This window comes from Puma concolor, chromosome C1 (assembly GCF_028749965.1).
Source record: "Puma concolor isolate L17-30 chromosome C1, mPumCon1.1.hap2, whole genome shotgun sequence".
Taxonomy (NCBI): domain Eukaryota; kingdom Metazoa; phylum Chordata; class Mammalia; order Carnivora; family Felidae; genus Puma; species Puma concolor.
The window spans coordinates 216,141,016-216,159,314 of NC_141674.1; the positions used below are offsets into that span (position 1 = coordinate 216,141,016).

Genomic DNA, 18,299 nt, shown 5'->3' on the forward strand with positions numbered 1-18,299 from the left:
ATAAGCACGTTCGTATTCTAACCTTATTATTCCCTTTTCTCCCAGAAAAGACCTCAAACAATTAAAATTAGCAAGTTTAAATTAAATCAATTAAAATTGGTTGGTTAACACATTTATGATTATGATTATATGGATACTTTAATTACATTATTCATGGTGTAAACACCTGTTACAAATACTAAAACCTAAGAAAATATACACTACATTCTTATTAGACCCTTGATTTATGGCTTGAATTCCCACACCGAATCTTTATAGTGATGTTAGTTTATATTTCTTAGTGTCTCCAGACATGTGGCTGAAAAGTTCCAACATTAACATTAGATTCTATGTTCCATTCACATTTTCTGGAGGAGCAAGGAATCTTGCCAGCTGAGGATGTCTTATCAACACTTAGGTCATTGTAATGACTTTTGGGTTCTCATTCCTCAGGGAAAATCTCGTTCCTATTTTATACTTAATGTGTTCTTATCCTCTGCAGTAGTGATAGTCTCCTTAGAGTGCCCAGAATGTAGAAAGGGTTCATGGTCAGAGTCTGTCTCCATAAACAAGTGAGAGACCATAATTCAAATAATTCTTGAGAGTTTTCTAGTACTGTAGTGCTTTGTGGTGGGAACACATGGGATAAAGGATAGGAATTTGCAGTCTTTTGTGTCTGGGGTATGTGTGTTGAAGGAGCGAGGGCAATGACAATCAGGCAAGTAACACAGTTACAAAATACTACCTACTCTCACCCACTTAGGTGGGCATCATGAATTGGGTGACACTGCTGATGGACAGAAATACATACACTAATTTTCAGTTGAAGAATAGTAGAATTTAACCCACTTGAAAGAAATAATTCCTGTAATGGTTCAGAAATGCCTGAGAACATACTGGTTCAGGAAGCAGCTAAATAATTTGGTCTGGCTTGGAGCCATGGTATGTCTGAGGGATACATGATGAGAAGGCTAAGATGAGGCAGGCCAGTCATGAGTGCCCTTACACATGTCATGTTAGAGAGTAAGGATTTATTTTCAGGGTGAAGGATGATGTTAAATGTAAGCCCGGGAGTGATTTTTTTTTTTTTTTTTTTTGGTGGAGCTTAAGATGTTGTGCTGGGGAATATGGGCAAAACTGTATGCTGAGAAGACAAGTAAGGGACTCTTAGAAATGTGGTTGAGAGAGTGAAGGCTCAGGGGCGCCTGAGTGGCTCAGTCAGTTGAGCATCTGACTCTTGGTTTTGGGTCAGGTCATGAGATCAAGCCCTGCATTGGGCTGTGTGCTGACAGTGAGGCTCCTGCTTGAAATAGATTCATTCATTCATTCATTCATTCATTCATTCATTCATTTTCTCTTTCCCTCCCTTCCTCCCTCTGTCCCTGTCCCCTGCTCATGCATGTGCTTGCCTGCTGCCTCTTCAAAAAAAAAAAAAAAAAAAAAAAAAAAGTGAAGGCCTGAAATGTACGTGTGGCCGTGGGCTGGGCTTGGAGACTAGGGTCTGGGTTGAGCTGGTATCTCAGAACCGTAAATGATAGAATTTGTTAAGTGGTAGTTCTTCAAATTTTAAAGAACTCTATGATTCATGCTACCAGCGTTATAACATTGCTGTTGAAGCCTAACAGTGTAGACACTTCAGTCAGAAAATCTTCAGTAGATGTGAAGAAAATCAGTAGATCTTCAGTCAGAAAATCCTTTGTTAGAGATGAGCAAAGAGGTGCTGCCCCAAAAGAATTCTGACGTGACTCTTGTATTGGCCACTTTCACCCATCCCTAGAAGATCAGGTATGGTAGTGTGGAGCGAGGAGGCAGGTAAATGTCAGGGAGAGTGCATTCAATTTAGAAGAGCAGAACACTGTTCTGCTTATTGGGACATATCAGAGCTTAGTTCTCGTTTTTCTTTTTTGAAGTTTATTTTTTCAGAGAGAGAGAGAGAGAGCACGAGTGGGAGAGGGGGAGGAGAGAGAGAGAGAATATGAGAATGAGAATATCCTAAGCAGTCAGCACAGAGCCCGCTGTGGGGCTCAAACTCATGAAGCCATGAGATCATGACCTTAGCCAAGATCAAGAGTCAGACGCTTAATCAACTGGGCCACCCAGGTGCCCCCAGAGCTTAGTTCTTACAGAGCTGGTTTCATCACTCAGCTGCAGTACAGGTACCTGTGAGTGGTGTAGTGTCTGCACCTTCCAGTTTCTCTCTTAATGGCAGTGGTCAGTCATGTTGGAGTGTTTCTGTACTTGGCTTTAAGTTTCTAAGAGTATTTTCATGTCATCACAGCTAGAACAGGAGAGAAGAGAGGCAGAAATGAGGGCAAAACGGGAAGAGGAGGAGCGAAAGAGGCAAGAAGAACTCCGGAGACAACAGGAGGAAATCCTTCGGAGGCAGCAGGAGGAAGAAAGGAAGAGGCGGGAAGAGGAAGAGCTCGCCCGAAGGAAACAGGTATACCTTGGAGAGCGCTGACCCCAGCATTAGCCCTAAACCAGGTTCATGGTTCTCGGAGACGGTCTCTTGAAGTTGGGAAGGAGTTAACAGCAGGATCGAGATTAGAAATTTAGGAGAGTCACTTCCTTTAGAATAAATGTCTGTTACCCACTAGCAGCTCCTGCTGCTAGTTTCAGTCCGGGTAGATCTGGAGGTGCTTTTTTTTTTTAATATTTTCAGTTAGATTTTAGAAGTAACTAAGTCTTTGCTTACTTATTTATTTGTTTCTTTTTATTTACTTATTAGAGAGAGAGAGCGAGCAGGGGAGAGGGGCAGAGAGAGGGAGAGTGAGAAAATCTTAAGCAGGCTCCACACTCAATGGGAAGCTCGACTTAAGTATTTATGACCAGTGTCGAATGGCTTTCATGTATTTTAACCACTTATGTATCTTTTTTTGCGAATTCTCTTTTCATTTGCTTGACCTGTTTCTCTGTTGGGATTTTTTACTTATCCCAGTTGAAAGAATCCACTCTGAAATAGCTCCTAAGTGCAGTGTTATCTCACATTTCATCCCATTGTTGGCCCCAAGAAGTACTCTGTGAAAAACAAAAAGGTCCATGCTGAAATTAGATTTGAACTACTAATACTTCTTAGAGTCACATTCTACACTAGCTTGTAAGGGCTCTAAGAAGTATTGCAGTAAAGAAATCAGTTGAATCCTGTGTTGCTCAGTATTTCCTAAATTATTTTGACGATGAGACCCTTTTCTGTGTACTTGCGACTTTGTTCTTCAGAATACGTTCTAGAATACATGGCTTTACTCAGTACTTCTGACTAGAGAGCTTATTCCTACGACACCAGGCATTTTGGATTGCTATGGTGATTTGATCTGTGTTCTAGGTTCCCGGTTGATTGATTGATTGATAGATAAAGGAGGACTAATGGTACCAGCAGAGAAACCAAAGTGTGAGGCCTCATGTGGCCCTTTCTGGGGTTAATCAGTAAATGATGTAGCTCATGTAGAATCCAGGGTAGACTCTCATTATAGTGCTGTGTAACTACTAATACTTCAAATACAAATTATTTTAATGGTTGATATGTCTGTCTCCTAACTCACATACTTACTTTTTACTCTAGATCCTGATTATATCCTTTTTATATTTACTGTTAAAGAACCTTAGCACATAGTCTATTTCTTTTCAAATTATAATGGGATATATTGAGATCCAGAGTTTTTCTCTCTCTTCCTCTCCCTTCCTCCCTCCCTTGTCCTCCCTCCCCCCACACACCTTTTTTTTTTTTTTTTTTTAATTTAGGAAGAAGCTCTGCGACGTCAAAGGGAGCAAGAAATTGCATTAAGGCGACAGCGAGAAGAGGAAGAAAGACAACAGCAAGAAGAAGCTCTTAGGAGACTGGAAGAGAGGAGGAGAGAAGAGGAGGAAAGGCGGAAGCAGGAGGAGTTGTTACGCAAGCAGGTGACACCTGGCTTGCTCTTCTCATTGCTTCTTTGAAGCTAGGGGTTTGTGATTAGAAAGTGTTTGGATGCGAGGATGGCCTGTTGACTTAAAATTACCGTGAGACCTAACTCTTACTACTTTTATAATGACTGTTCCACGTGTAATTATAAAAGCTGAATGAAATATCAAAGAACCAAGAAACCCTCAGAATACTGGACAGAAATCTAAAGGCCTTTAAAATACCAGCTGTGAGATCTGCAAGTTCACTGCTTCTGCTTGAGGGTGCTCTGCAGTTTTTTAAAGTGCACTGTTCAGTGCTACGTGGTATTTTCACAGGCTATGAGCAGTCACCACTATCCAGTCCCAGGCCAGCCAGGCCATTCTGCCTCTGCAGCCAGCCAGAACCCCTAAAGCATTTCCTTTTAATGTTTAAGAACTTTTATTTATTTATTTATTTATTTTAATTTAGGAGACTTTATTTTTAGAACAGTATTAATTAGATTTTCAAAAACGTTCGGTTGATAATATGGTTTCTTCTAGTATTATCTTATGTTAGTACAGTACATTTGTCAACAGTAAACCAATGTTGATCCATTATTTTATTTTTTATTTATTTATTTATTTTTTTCAACGTTTATTTATTTATTTTTGGGACAGAGAGAGACAGAGCATGAACGGGGGAGGGGCAGAGAGAGAGGGAGACACAGAATCGGAAACAGGCTCCAGGTTCTAAGCCATCAGCCCAGAGCCTGACGCGGGGCTCGAACTCACAGACCGCGAGATCGTGACCTGGCTGAAGTCGGACGCTTAACCGACTGCGCCACCCAGGCGCCCCCCAGATCCATTATTTTATTTTTTTCAACGTTTTTTATTTATTTTTGGGACAGAGAGAGACAGAGCATGAACAGGGGAGGGGCAGAGAGAGAGGGAGACACAGAATCGGAAACAGGCTCCAGGCTCCGAGCCATCAGCCCAGAGCCTGACGCGGGGCTCGAACTCACGGACTGCGAGATCATGACCTGGCTGAAGTCGGACGCTTAACCGACTGCGCCACCCAGGCGCCCCCCAGATCCATTATTTTAAAACTAAAGTCTATGGTTTTTTCACATTTCCTCAGTTTCCCCCCAATGTTCTTTTTCTGTTCCCAGATCCCAAATCCAAAATAGTACATTTAGTTGTCTCCTTAGCTGCTTCTTCACTGTGACAGTTTTTCAGGCTTTCCTTGTTTTTGATGACTTTGACAGTTTTAAGGAATAATTAATGGTCAGTATTAGGTTAACCCTCTATTGGAATTTATCTGACGTTTTTCTCACAATTAAACTGAGGTTATGGGTATTTGTAAAGTAGATCACACAAAGGCAAAGTGCCATTTTCATCATCCTCTATCAAGGGTGTATATTATCAACATGACTAATGACCACTGGTGTAGACCTTGGTCACCTGGCTGCAGCCATGCTTGTTTGTTTTCTCTGCTGTAAAGTTACTCTTGTCCCCACGTACTGTACTCTCTGGAAGGAAATTACTATGGGCAATCCACACTTCTAGGTGTAGATTGACGCAAGCTGGAGATAACCTGCTTTTGGCTAAATTCTGGATTGAAACTCTTTGAACAACCTACATACAATTAGAGGTAGAGAGCCTCAAGGGTAGATTGTGTATTGATTTGTCATTTGGTTTATTCATTTAACAGTTAACATGTTTGGTTGAGGTACTATATGCCGCTTACTGGGCATGTTTCTCTGGTAGAATGTGAAACTTTTAAAGAAATTGTTTCTGTCCTCAGAAGTTCACAGGCTATGTTGGTGATCATTGTACAAGAAATAAATGCCACAGTTAGGATACATCAGCTGCAACACCAAAGTATTCACCTAAAAATAGTTGTTGTTTTTTTTTTTATTATTAAATATAATGTGTTGTCAAATTGGTTTCCATACGACACCCAGTGCTCATCCCAACAGGTGCCCTCCTCAATGCCTATCACCCATTAAAATAGTTTAAACAACAGATCACATGTCAAGTAAGGCAGTTACGACTTGAGTAACTCAGAGGTGTCATTAAGGATCCGTGTCCTTTGCAGACTTCTGCTCTGTTTTTTAGGTGGGTTGACTTTTAACTTTAGATTTTTCATGTCCTGATTAGGCGTTTTGTATACCATATCCTTGGAAAGCCTGTAAGGGAATGGCCCTTCTCTTGTGCTTCTTTTGTTTCAGAAGAATATCTTCTCTAGAAGCCTTCCAGCAGGCATCCCTTTGGCCTAAATCATATCACATGATTCTAGTTACATTGGAAGCAAAATCTGGCATTTTGGACCTCTGAGGTGACATAGAGGCTCTGTCTATAAGGAAGACGCCTAAAAGGAATGGTTGTTGGATAGGTAGAAATAATTGTTGACACAGGTGGTATAGGAGCATACAGGAGGACAGGGTATAATTGGAGATCATGAAAAGGTGGGGGAGCAGGGAGGTGTCTGGGTGGTTCAGTTGGTTAAGTGTCTAAGTCTTGATGTCAGCTCAGGTCTTGATCTCAGAGTCGTGAGTTCAAGTCTTGCCTTGGGCTCCACGCTGGATGTGAAGGCTATTTTTTTTAAAAAAAAAAAAAAGGAAAGAAAAAAGGCAGAGGGGAAGTCTGCCTCCTAAAGACTAGGGAAGTCATTCATAGAGTAGTTGACATCTGCCTTCAGTTTTGGAAAATGAAGGGGAATGTGCTATCAGGAAAAACACAGCATTGTAGGCACAGTAAGCAGACTCTGTGGAGGAAGGTGAGGAGCGTTCCAGAGGGCATAGTGGAATGGCTTTGAAGAAGGGAAGCAGAAGGAAAATGAGCCAAGGTACAGGACAGAGTAGTAGAGGGAGGGACAGTAGGTCAAGGAGAGATGTTCCAAAGGACCTGTGGGACCTCCAGAGGTGTGAATCAGGGATGGAATTTAAATGATCTTGTAAGGTTGCTCTGGTTCCACAACTGGGTGAGGCTTTCCTGGTAATCTGTCCTTGCGAGGTCCTGGTAGGTTTTCAAACGCAGCTTCCTGAAAAGCTAACTCTGCCTTAACGGAGGAACAGTTGCCAGAAGCCTTGCTACAGTTGGCGGGTGATCTCTTAGATCAGTACTTACTACAAATGGTCAAAGTGACATTTCTTCTATGACGAAATTAGCAAATAAATTATAATTTTTAAAAAAAATTTTTTTAATGTTTATTTTTGAGACAGAGAGAGACAGAGCATGAACAGGGGAGGGGCAGAGAGAGAGGGAGACACAATCTGAAACGGGCTCCAGGCTCTGAGCTGTCAGCACAGAGCCTGACGCGGGGCTCGAACTCACAGACCGTGAGATCATGACCTGAGCTGAAGTCGGACGCTTAACTGACTGAGCCACCCAGGCACCCCAAATAAATTATAATTTTATCCTATGAGCATTCTAGGCTTTTGTGGCTATTGTAAATAGATTTTAAAAGAAATCTTCTGTCTTACATCATCATAAACAAAGTTCCTGATTTTTCTGGTGTATCTATAGCTTTTTGACAAAAGCCTTCAAAAGTGATTCAGACTTTTTTTTTTTTTTTTTTTAAACAAATTTTATTCTCTTTTATTTTTCTTTCTGGGAAGGAGGAGGAGGCTGCAAAATGGGCCCGGGAAGAAGAAGAAGCCCAGCGTCGATTAGAGGAGAACCGGCTGAGAATGGAAGAGGAGGCGGCCCGACTCCGGCATGAAGAGGAGGAGCGGAAGAGGAAGGAGCTGGAGCTGCAGCGGCAGAAGGAGTTAATGCGCCAGAGGCAGCAGCAGCAAGAGGCCCTCCGGAGGCTGCAGCAGCAACAGCAGCAGCAGCAGCTGGCGCAAATGAAGGTGAAGCCCAGACGCCCACCACACACGCTGCTCGCCGGTGTTCGGAGGTGGATGCCAGCAGCGGCAGGAGCAGTGGCGCAGTGTGCTTTCTTTACTCTGAATATTACCACTGTGGCTTCCTTTGTTTTTCCCCTAAGTAAGCTTCATGCCCAGTGTGGGGCCCGAACTCGCCACCCCAAGGTCAAAAGTCACAGGCTCTAGGGGCGCCTTGGTGGCTCAGTTGGTTGAGCGTCTAACTCTTGATTTTGGCTCAGGTCCTGATTTCAGGGCCGTAGGATCAAGCCCTATGTCAGGCTCTGTGCTGAGTATGGATACTGCTTAGGAGGATTCTCTTCCCATCTCCTCTCCCCCCACCCCCCAATAGCAGCCAGTAAGACTTGGTGACCTTCTGGAAATGAGGCACAAAGGGAGATCTGGGGAGGCTCCTAGAGAGGAAGCCTTTGGTGACCATAAAGTTGTGGCACGAGTGATGGAGTGAGAGTAATTGGGAGAGAGGGACAGCTTTGTGGCAGGGCCCACATAACGTTACACGGGGTCTGTGGTTAGCAGTGTGGTTTAGTGTGTCCTGTCTTCAGGGGTTCACAGGAGAAAGACATAGGAATGGGACACTCGAATACAGAGTGGTGAGTGTAATGAGAGAGATGGCATCAGGCAGCGGTTCTCAGAGTATGAGCCCCTGGGAATTTGTTAGGAATGCAGATACTCAGGAGACTCACTCCAGAACCTCTTGGGGTGGGATGCAGCAATCTATGTTCAAACAAAGCCTCCAGGAGTTCTGATGCTTACTAAAATGTGAGAGCCCCTGTCCACGTGGGAAGTTGGGAAAGACTTGCTAGAAAATGATAACTTTTAAACTGAGGTATTAGTGAGGGAAAATTAAAAAAAAAAGCCCAACAGGCAGTTTGGAGAATGGAGGGGATTTTTGAGAGAGAAGACCTGGGGTGAGCAGAGGAATGAAGTTCAGAAACACTGTGGTACTTCGGGGGGAATTTAGAAAGTGGTTACTGTTGTTGGAGAGTGAGGTATGAGAGAAGCATGGGCAGGGTCTGGGTCACTGTGGCTTGTATATACTCTATTAGAGAACCAGGACTTAAAGGTGTGTAAAACAGAGTGGGCCACTCGAGTGTTTTCAGCTAGGAAATAGCACTGTCAGATGTGCAGGAACAAATCTAAATGGAAGATGAATTTGGAAGGAGCAAAACGAGGTCAGCAGAGTGATTGCAAGGGGCTGATGGAGCAGTCCAGAAGGAGAAGGCGGCGATAATGGGATTGGAAAGGAGGAATTGAAGATAGCACTGATTATTGAGTGCTTGCTTTGTGTCAAGCACTGGACGACAGCTCTCCATATGTTACATCATTTCATCTTTACAGCCACACTTAAAAGCTTAGGTGTGGATACCTGTGTTTTACCAAAGAGTAAAAATGTTCAGGAGCGAGAGCAGAGCCCTGTATTAGAACCCATATGTCTGTGTCTTCAGGGCCTGGAGGCCACATCATAGAATATGGTGACTGATAAGAAGGTGGGGCTGAGGGGGAAGAAAAGTCATGCGTAACCTCCAGATCTCTAACTTCTCTGACTGTATCTGTTGTGTGTCTGGCTTTGGCTTGTTATCTTCCAATATTTTATAGATCAACATTCTGCACGAAGATAAAGAATTTGAGATTCAGATATGAGGAATGGCTAAAGGCTCTCCTGAAAAAAGTTTTTTAAAGATGGTTTTATTGAGATACAGCTCACATACCATATAATTAAACCAAAGTATACAATTCAGTAGTTTCAGTATATTCACAGATAAGTGCGACCATTACCACAGTGGACTTTAACATTTTCAATACCCCCCTAGGCCCCTCCTCCAAAAATCCTTTGGCGGTCACACCCTACTCCCTATTCTCCCAGCCCAAAGTTACCCCTAACTTACTTTCTCTCTTTATAGGTTTGCCTGTTCTAGACATTTGAAATGAATCATATAATCTACGTTCTTTTGTGACTGACTTCATTCAATTAGCGTAATGGTTTCAAGGTTCACTTACACTGTAGTACGGCTCAGTACTTCATTCCTTTTTATGGTTGAATAATATTCCATGGTATGGACATCCTACATTTGTATTCATCAGTTGGTGGACATTTGAGAGGTTTCTATCTTTTGGCTGTTGTGAGTATTGCTGCTATAAATCAATATTCACGGACGAGCTTTTATGTAGTTGTGTATACCTAGGAGTGGAATTGCTGGGTCATAAGAGAACTAAATTTGATGGTTTGTGGAACTACCAGACTATTTTCCAAAGTGGCTGCACCATTTTCCATTACCACCAGCAGTATATGGGGATTCACATATCTCCACATCCTCGTTAATCCTTATTATCTGACTTTTTGATTATAGCCATTCTTGTAGGTGTGACATGATATCTCATTGTGGTTTTGGTTTGCATTTCTCTGATGACTAATGATGTTGAGCCAATACTGGCCCTGAAAAATGAGTTGAGAAATGTTTCCTCTTCTGTACTCTGGGAGAGTTTGTGAAGAAGTGGTATTACTTCTTTAAATGTTCTGTAGAATTCGGCAGTTAAACCATTTGGCATAGGGTTTTTTTTTTGTGGATAGTTGTTTGATTACTAATTCTATATATTTGCTTCTTAACAGGTCTGTTTAGCTTGTCTGTTTCTTCTTGAGTAAGTTTTTGGTAGTTTGCATCTTTACAATCTTTTTTTTTTTTTTTTTTTTTAAATTTTTTTTTTTCAACGTTTATTTATTTTTGGGATAGAGAGAGACAGAGCATGAACGGGGGAGGGGCAGAGAGAGAGGGAGACACAGAATCAGAAACAGGCTCCAGGCTCTGAGCCATCAGCCCAGAGCCTGACGCGGGGCTCGAACTCACGGACCGCAAGATCGTGACCTGGCTGAAGTCGGATGCTTAACCGACTGCGCCACCCAGGCGCCCCTACAATCTTTTTATTTAAGTTTATTCTGAGAAAGAGAGAAAGACAGTGCAAGTGGGGTGGGGGGTAGGGGTGGGCAGAGAGAGAGAGAGAGGGAAAGAGAGAGAATCCCCAGCAGGCTCTGTGCTGTCAGTGCAGAGCTGGACGTGGGGCTTGAACTCACAAACTGTAAGATCACAACCTGAGCCGAAATCGAGTTGACACTTAATTGACTGAGCCACCTGGGCAGCCCCATAGTTTATAGTTTTATAGGAATCTGTCATCTTCATGTGGGTTATCTGAGTGGCAGACAGCTGGTGTTGGTATTCCTTTATATCCCTTTTTGTTTCTTTAAGATCAGCAGTGAGGTCCTTCTTTCTTTCCTGATTGTAATAATTTGAGTCTTCTCTTTTCTTGGACAGTCAAGCTAAGTTAACTTTGTTGATCTTTTTAAAGCACCAGCCTTTGAGTCTACTGACCTGTTCCTATTATATCTGTTTAACTTCTCTAATTTTATTATTTTTTTCTGCTTGCTTTAAGTTTAATTTCCTCTCTTTTTCTAGTATTTTAAGGTGTAGCAGGTTAGTTTATTGATTTGACATCTTGTTCGGATGGTCATTTGCAGTTAGAAGCTTCCCTCTAAGTATGGTTTAGGTGCTACCCATAAGTTTTGATTTGTTCTGGGACTCATTGGTTATGTAGAAGTGTTTTGTTTAATTTCTACTGATTTGTGAGTTTCCAGAATTTCTTTTTTGTTACTTATTTCTCATTCATTGTGATCAGAGAACATACTTTATATTATTTTTATTTTATTTTACTTTATGTTTGTATTTTAAGTAAGCTCCATACCCAATGTGGGGCTTGAACTCATGACCCTGAGATCAAGAGTCACTCTACTGACTGAGCCAGCCAGGCACTGCTGTTTTTCCCTTTAAATGAATTATTGAAGTTGATATTATGTCTTAGGTTTTACCTTCATTAGATGTATCCTGGAGATCTTTCTTTGAGAAGAATGTATATTCTACTGTTGCTGGCTCGGGTGTTATATATAGATGTCTTTCAGGTCCAATTGGTTATCATAGTGTCACCTAGTTGCTTGTTGATCTCCACCTAATTGGTCTGTTTTTGAGAGTGGAATATTGAAGTAATGATGTCTTTATTTTTTAAAGGCAGAGGCATCCCTATTCTATTCTATTCTATTCTATTCTATTCTATTCTATTCTATTCTATTATGTTTTTAAATAACTCACATGTGCGAGTGAGCAGGGGAGGGCCAGACAGAGAGAGGGAGAGAGAGAATTCCAAGCAATCTCCACACACAGCTTGGGGGCGGGACGGGGGGGGGGGGGGAGGGGGAGCAGTGCAAGGCTCGATCCCACGACTGAACCGAAATCTAGAGTCGATGCTCAACTGACTGAGCCACCCAGACCCCCTAAGATTTTCTCCTTTTTGGCTTTCAGCATTTTTACCATAGTAATGTCTAATTATGGATCTCTGTGTTTATTTTGTTATAGTTAAGCTTCCTGGATGTATAAATTAATGTTTTTAAATAAATTTCAGCCATGGTTTCTTCAGGTATTTTTTCTGCTCCTTTCTCTCCTCTCCTGCTACTTGTATTGTGCTCATGTTGGTGTGCTCAGTGATATTTCCCATTTCTCTAAGGCTGTCTTCGTTTCTCTCCATTCTTTCTTTCAGTCGGTTTTTTGGATGGTGTAATCTCTGTTGATCTGCAAGTTTCATTAATTTCTTTGACCAGTTCAGATATACTTTTAGTTCCTCTAGTGATTTCTCATTTTAGTTACCCGGCTTTCAAACTCCAGGATTTCCTTCTGGTCTAGAAATAATCTTTATCACTTTATTGATATTCTTTGTTTTGACATTGTCATCATGCCTTCCTTTACCACTTCAATCAAGGTTTTATTTAGTTCTCTGAACGTATTTATAAAACTTGGATGTTTTTGTTAAATCTGACATCTGGTCACTTGTGTAGGTGGTTGCCAGCTTCTTTCCTGGCGTATAGGCCATTCTTTCTTGTCGCTTTACAGTTCTCATATTATTTTGTTGGAAACTGGACTTGTTTTTGATAATATGTTGTAGGAACTCTGGTTACTGGTCCTGCAAGCCCCATCATTGTTTTGTGCCTGACTGAATTAATTTAGTGACCTCCCAGTCTCTCACTGCCTCCCCAACAGGGTGGATGGAAATCTGCTGCTGCTCCTCAGGCATGCCCATGGTCACTCTGGGATCCCTGGTTTTGGCAGGACTCTTTGATTATCTTTTTCTAGCTTTGTCTATAGCTTTGTCTAACTGTTAACCTCCACTGATTGCTACCTGCATTGCTTTTCTGTTCTCAGAAGTGCCCTGGGGCGTAGATTGCTTCACCAACTGATCCAGTGAAATTTAGGCTTCTTTGAAGAGACACTTCCTGAGGTCTATTTTTGAGATTGTTTCTGACCCCAGGAGAACCTCTTTCACCAATTTCCTTGGTTCTCTGAGACAGAGTAGGGGCCCGCAGTTTAACCTGTGTATCTCCAGTAAATCTACTGATCTCCTCCTGGTTGCCTTTCACCTAGCCTCCACTGTTTTTAAAAGCGCCCTTTGGCTTGGACTTCTCATTCTCCGCAGTCTGTTACAAATAAAGTCAGTTCCTTTAGGAAGAGGTCCGGAACTCTGCATATTCCCATCTGTTCCTCTCACCTCCACCCCAAGGCAAAAGTATGAGTCACAGCTCTGGCGCTGGTGACAGTGGTGTGCTTTTCTAAGTGGTACTCTGCTTAGGAATTGAGCCCTTGGGGGAGGGACAGCGGCCTCGATTTTTCTTGGCTTGGCTCTGCCGGTGGCATGGTAGCCTTTTGAGTCAGGGCAGTGGCACTCAGGACCCTAGTAGCCCTGGTGGCACTGTACTCAAGGGAGTTTCCATTCCACAAGTTGGGGGCTGGGCATAAGGGCGCCCCCCCCCCTCCCCCGCCCCCAGCTGTCCTTGCCGGTGCCTTCACCTTTGCAGCAGGTAGCTGTAGCCAGGAGGGGACATGCTGGTGTTGTGCTCTTTGTAAGAAGCTAGCCCACTGACTGGCGGTTGACAGGGACAGGGGGCCTGTGTTCTGAGCTGTGCTCATCTGGAGTGGCGCTTCTGTCTGGCTGAGCTGGGAGTCAGGAGAGAGTGGATGGATCTTGGTGCAAGTACCGCAGACTCTCAGTTCTTACCGAGTTTTACCAGGTTTTCTTGAAGGCCTCTTTCTTCATATTCCTGTATGTTCACTTCCAGAGGCTTTAAGTAATTTTTTGAAAAGCAATTTTCACCCATTTTGCTGGGGAGAAGGTCTGCAGAGCACTTTGTACTACCCTAGCAGAGGTGTAATGGTTATTTTTCAAAATAAAGTACAGTGCTGGAAAGTAAGGTAGCAATATCATGGCAGAAAAAAATAGTAAATTTTCTTACCTCATTGAAAGATACGAGGCATTCAGGTGATAAAGAATGTGCTGAACTCCCTATTAGTTTCTGATTTGGGAGTGAGTTGTTCTGAAAAGTATGATTGATAAACTGTAGTTCTCTGAGTGGGCAGTACAGGACATTGGTTGAATTGGAAAATGTCCTGAGGCAGTGTTGATGGAGCGATGGGATATCATTTTCTATGCGCAAATAAGACTTAAAGAAAATGATAGGTATCTGCAGACATTTGTCTGTCATGTGAAGAAGACGGCTTTGTTGTCCATTATTCCACAGAGCAGACCTGTGAGTCAGGAGCATAGAGTACAGTGAAGCGTATTTTGGCACAGTGGTGGGAAGGAACTCAGAGGTGCCAGAAGGGGGAACAGGCCATCTTGTGGAGGGAGAGTGCATCTCTTCCTGTGCTGACTGAGGCTCTGAAGAGGGCTGGGGATGGGTTCCTAGGGTACGCTGGGGTGACACATCTGGGATTTGAGATAGCTTTGGGGGTTACTGGCTGAATGCATCAGAATTAAAAACATATAAATTCTCTGGCCTCACCTTTGGATCTTCTGATTCATCGAATATGGGACCAGGGCATCTGCATTTTTACAGGCCTTCCCAAATGCTGCTGTTGTGTTTGAGATCTACTGCCTTATTTGATCTTGATAGTGCCTTCCAGTATGTCATTTCCTGTGGATAATACGAGTTCGTTTGTGCTTAATGTTGCCCACCTAGTCCCCAGTCTTTCTCTCTTAGCTTCCCTCCTCACTTCTCCCCCGTTGCAGCAGGGGTGTATTTTGAGATAAATGCCCCTGCTACCTCCTCTGTCAGCCCCAGACGTAAACGTTCAGGACCGATGGTATTCTGTAGTGCTGAAGGTACTCCTTCCAAGAGCTGTTTGGTAATATCGGTGACAGCTTAAACTGTGTCCTTATTCCACCAGCTCCACGTTACCGAGATTTCTGCTACAGAGCCATTCTTCTTTGGGCTTTTCGGGCATTTTGTTTGTATGATTTTTATTAAACATATTTCAAGTCTAGTTAGATTTGGTTTTTGTTATTTTTGTTTGTTTGTTAAGAGCCACAAGATGTCTCAAAATTAAAGTGTGTGTTTTTTTGGCCCAGACAACCAAGAGATTCTCTTAAAATAATCAAGCATTTGAGAACATTAAAGTCTTCTGGACCCAAAAAATATTTACACTCTATTTTAGTCAGTGATTTTAAAGGATAGGAAAAATAGAATTATTTATTAAAAACAGCCTAGTGCTCATGACTAGAAGCTACAGCCTGGTTAACAGTGATTCACTTTTATAAAATACTGATTAAGAACTATGCCTGGCATCTTCTGTGAGCTCCCCACCTCAGCTTTTTCTTCAGAAATCTTGTCTTTCAGCTTTTCACTAAAAGTAGCATATCATGTCCTTCATTGCCCCCTTGGATTAAAAATGTAGTGATTGTTTTGTTTTACTCCTTACTCGTTGTATCTGTATATTGTTGTGTATATATATCAGTGCCAGCTGTAACAAATTTGCAGTCCGAAATGGTAGATAAAAGTGTACCATGTATATTTTAAGTTCTAAAATAATCTGAGGTTTAGAGTAGTGACAAAAGTTTCAAAAGCAAACTGGGAGAACTCTAATATGCACAAGGATTGCAGGATGGAATCTTGAGTTAAATGTTTAAGTGGAGTTGAAGGAAACATGAATTCCCTGCCTATATATAATGCAGTATTGCCTCTTTGTTTCCTGTCCACATTTCCTCATGAACTCTTCTGCCTTCCTTTTTGTTAGCTTCCCTCTTCTTCCACGTGGGGCCAGCAGTCCAATACAACAGCATGTCAGTCCCAGGCAACGCTGTCATTGGCTGAAATCCAAAAACTAGAAGAGGAACGAGAACGGCAGCTTCGAGAAGAGGTACGTTTTAAAAGTAAAAGTGCTCTAGTCAGTGTTCCAGAATAGCTGGGGTGCATTATGGGTGGGTGGTTAGTAAAGATCATGATTATTGTCATAGTTGCTGTGTGTCTGAATTGGATGTTCATCATTAAGCTCTTTAGTCTAGAATTTGGTGACTCCAGCAACTGTGAAGTTGCTGATAGGAATAACATTAAGATTAGGTAACATGAGGGGCACCTGGGTGGCTCAGTTGGTTAAGCGTCCAACTCTTGATTTTGGCTCAGATCGTGATCTCACAGTTCATGGTATCGAGCTCTGCGTCGGGCTCTGCTCTGACAGTGCGGAGCCTGCTTGGGATTCTCTCTCTACACCCCTCCCCTGCTCATGCTCACTTGCTCTCTTAAAATAAATAAGCATTTAAAAAAGATTAGATAATGTGAATGTTCTTGAGGAAGTAGCTCATAAATAAAAGTACATGGAGTTTTCATAATTATGGGTGAGTTTTATATAGATATGTTTCTTACAAATTAGATTTTTAGAATGCAGAATACATCTCTTTAAGGATACTGGGTTTTCTGACTAGCCTAGAAAAATTTAAATATGACAGAAATAAAGTCTCTACTTGTGAGTCTATATCCTATAGTTCATCATTAGGATAAGACGGATACAAAAGAGTGAAGTAAAGGGAGGAAAGGGAAGAATACAGTTCTTGACAGAGGAGAAAATGAATAAGAAAATGGTTTGGTTCAGCATGCTGTTAGGTACCGTATTAATTCATCCGTTCACCCATCCATTCGTCTGTTTATCCATCACATATTTGCTGACACCTACTCAGTTGTAGGTGAGTTTATCTGATTCTAAAACAGACAAAATTCTCTGCTTTTATAAAGCTTGCCTTCGGGTTGAAGGGAGATGGAGAAAAATTGGTGGTGGTAGCAATTGAGTGCCTCGTTTTAGGTCATGTGATCTAGGGAGGCCTCTGAAAAGATGGCAGGAATAGCAGAGTCTTGAAGAAAGTGCTTTTCGTGGATATGACTTGAGGCAGCGCAGTCGTCAGTTTTGGATCTGGGGGGTGTGGTTCACTGAAGGCCGTGGGACACAGAGAAGGGGGAGTTGTCTGTACATACTCACCATGTAGAGTGCTTGACCTTATCCAGTAGGTGAAACTTTCTTCATCTTAAAAATTACCTTCTTTCCCACCCTCTAAAAAAAGAAGGACCACTTCCTGTAAAATAATTTATTTTCTAAAAAGTTACCAACAAGTAGATGCAGAGCAGAATATATCTACTCTCTTTAAGACTAGGAACTGTTCCAGTATCTTTGGTCTCTGCTGAATGAAAAAATAATAGTGGTCATCAGAGTTGGAATCCTGGGACTTGTTCATCATTCAGTCAGTCAGAAGTTAATGGTTGCCTTGTGTTTTCATTTGATTAATTCTCTTTGAACTGTTACTTTTTCACACTCTTCAACAGGTATAAAATGCTACTCAGTAGATATTTCTCATGTAGGTAAACCTAGGATAATTGTATTTCATTCTTTCCTGGAGGTACCCTTTGCATGCCTCCCCCCCCCCCCCATCCTGTTCAAATCTGGGTGCTCTTGGTTTGCGGCACAGCTTGTTCTATTTTCTTTCTCAAATTCTTACCATTTGTATGTTGTCCTCCTGGACTGTTTTTTTTTTTCTCATAATTTCTCTCTTATTTTTAACCTTTTTATCTTTTTTGATGGGAGCATTTCCTTTATCTTCCGTTTCAGTCCTTCTGTTGAGCTGTAATGTATGTGATCTTATTTCAAATTTCCCTGAGTATTTTGTTCTCGAAGTGTTTCTTCTTATAGCCTCTTTTTTTTCATTGAATTCCCTTCTTACCTTTCTAAAATTACTTACTGATACCTTTTAAAAAAGCTAGCTTGTTCCCATTTTCCCTTGTTTGTGTTTCCACTGAATTTCTTTTTTTTTTTTTTTTAAATTTGATCTTTGGCTTTCATTTTAGAAGCTTCTGTCAAATCGGTCCTGAGCTGTTTATTTATATTTAGGATTAGAGATTCTGGCATACACAAGACTTTGGTGGGCTTTGCTGCAGTGATCTCTCGCAGGGCTGTTCTGTTGGGGGAGTCCTCCCATCTATTTGTATTTTATAGGTGTATCCTTTTGTGCTAGGTCAGCTTCCCCACAGAATAACCTACCAATCTGGCTCAGCCTCTCTAAAGAGGAACTTTTCTGTTTTCTGAGAGCTGCCCACTTACATCGCATTGCAGAGGCAGCTGGGATCTTAACTGCTACTTTTTACAGATTTTCAGGCAGGTTTTCCTCTGTTACCCACACTTTTAATTCCTGAGCTTTCTAGATGAATTAGCCTGTTTCTGAGCT

At 42.0% G+C, this 18,299-nt stretch overlaps 1 protein-coding gene across 12 annotated transcripts in view; it reads left to right on the top strand.

Moving 5' to 3' along the window:
- The window catches only part of GIGYF2 (GRB10 interacting GYF protein 2), a 147,315-nt gene that overhangs the window by 115,133 nt on the left and 13,883 nt on the right, over positions 1-18,299 (top strand). For all 12 annotated transcript variants that reach the window (XM_086719948.1, XM_086719947.1, XM_086719951.1 and 9 more), the window contains 4 exons: positions 2,258-2,419; positions 3,718-3,876; positions 7,458-7,694; positions 15,830-15,952. In XM_086719948.1, the coding sequence (XP_086576074.1) occupies positions 2,258-2,419; positions 3,718-3,876; positions 7,458-7,694; positions 15,830-15,952 (681 nt within the window). The remainder of the gene's footprint in view (positions 1-2,257; positions 2,420-3,717; positions 3,877-7,457; positions 7,695-15,829; positions 15,953-18,299) is intronic.